The sequence below is a fragment of the Neopelma chrysocephalum genome, unplaced genomic scaffold, assembly GCF_003984885.1.
Source record: "Neopelma chrysocephalum unplaced genomic scaffold, ASM398488v2 Primary Assembly neopelma1_90954, whole genome shotgun sequence".
NCBI lineage: Eukaryota > Metazoa > Chordata > Aves > Passeriformes > Pipridae > Neopelma > Neopelma chrysocephalum.
In genome coordinates, this window is record NW_020919751.1 from 1 (window position 1) to 1325 (window position 1325).

A 1325-nucleotide genomic window follows, 5' to 3' on the forward strand; every position below is an offset into this window, starting at 1 on the left:
CCCCCCCAGTGACGTCACAGCCACCGCCCCCCAGCCCGGGGGTCCCATTGGCTGCTCTTGTCACCCTCACGTGTCCCCCGGGGGTGTCCCCGTGTCCCCTGGGGCCACCTCTGAGGGTGTCACCTCCCCTGGGGGTGTCCCCGTGTCTCTCAGTGCCACCTCCAGAGTGTCCCCATGTCCCTTGGGGTGTCCCCATGTCCCTTGATGTGTCCCCATGTCCCTTGGGGTGTCCCCATGTCCCTGTGTCCCATCTCCAGGGTGTCCCCATGTCCCTCAGCGTCACCTCCAGGGTGTCCCCATGTCCCCTGGGGTGTCCCCCTGTTCCTGTGTCCCACCTCCAGGGGTGTCCCCATGTCCCTTGGGGTGTCCCCATGTCCCTCAGTGTCACATCCAGGGGTGTCCCCATGTCCCCTGATGTGTCCCCACGTCCCTCAGTGCCACCTCCAGGGTGTCCCCATGTCCCACCTCCTCAGGCCTCGTCCCCCGTGTCCCTTGGGGTGTCCCCATGTCCCTCAGTGCCACCTCCAAAGGTGTCTCCATGTTCCTTGGGGTGTCCCCATGTCCCACCTCCTCATTCCTCGTCCCCTCGTCCCTCAGTGCCGCCTCCAGCCACCACTTCATCATCACCATCACCGTCCCCTTCACTGTCCCCGTCCTCGTCCCCCTCCTGGTGGTCCCTGAAGACCCTGAAGGGCGGCCCGTGCCCCGGCACGATGACATCAGCCACGGCCACCACCCTGCGCCGGCTCCTGCGCTGCTCCCGGGGGTCCTCGCTCAGGGCCCCCCACTCGCCCTCGTCGCCCTCGCGCTCGAACAGGTCCCCGGCCACCACCACCGTGCCCAGGCTGGTCCCCCGGGCCACCAGGCTCACGTGGGCCCGCACGTGGCCCGGCGTGGGCAGCACCTCCAGGAACGGGGGGTCCAGGGGCAGCGGGACCCCTTGGGCCAGCCCGTGGGGCAGGTAGACCCCCTCCCCTCGGCTCAGGTCGAAGCCCACCAGCGTCGTGGCCCGCGGGAAGAGGTTGAGGTTGCCCGCGTGGTCCGAGTGGCCGTGGGTGACCACCAGGTGGGTGACGTCCCGGGGGGTCACCCCGTGGGCCCCCAGCAGGGCCGGGAGCAGGGGGGCGTCCCAGGGACCCCCCGTGTCCACCAGGGCGGTGACGGGACCCCCCGAGACGAGGGTGACGGAGCCGTCGGCCAGGACGGAGCCGTCGGGCTGGGGGCGGTTGTAGCCCACCCGCAGCACCCGAACGCTGTAGGGGCACCCCGGCACCTCCAGGGAGCCCAGGGGGGCCGTGCGGTACCCACGGGGCATCCTGGGGGGG

At 70.8% G+C, this 1325-nt stretch overlaps 1 protein-coding gene across 1 annotated transcript; it reads right to left on the minus strand.

Moving 5' to 3' along the window:
• Positions 1-571: 571 nt before the first annotated feature.
• MBLAC1 (metallo-beta-lactamase domain containing 1) lies at positions 572-1319 on the minus strand. The gene has a single exon (XM_027707237.1). It carries the CDS (start codon positions 1313-1315, stop codon positions 572-574), a length of 744 nt encoding a protein of 247 aa, XP_027563038.1. The 5' UTR covers positions 1316-1319.
• Positions 1320-1325: the final 6 nt, after the last annotated feature.

What these genes read in the sequence shown, in the direction of transcription:
- MBLAC1 (XM_027707237.1), bottom strand. Translation starts at nt 1,315, where the DNA reads ATGCCCCGTGGGTACCGCACGGCCCCCCTGGGCTCCCTGGAGGTGCCG.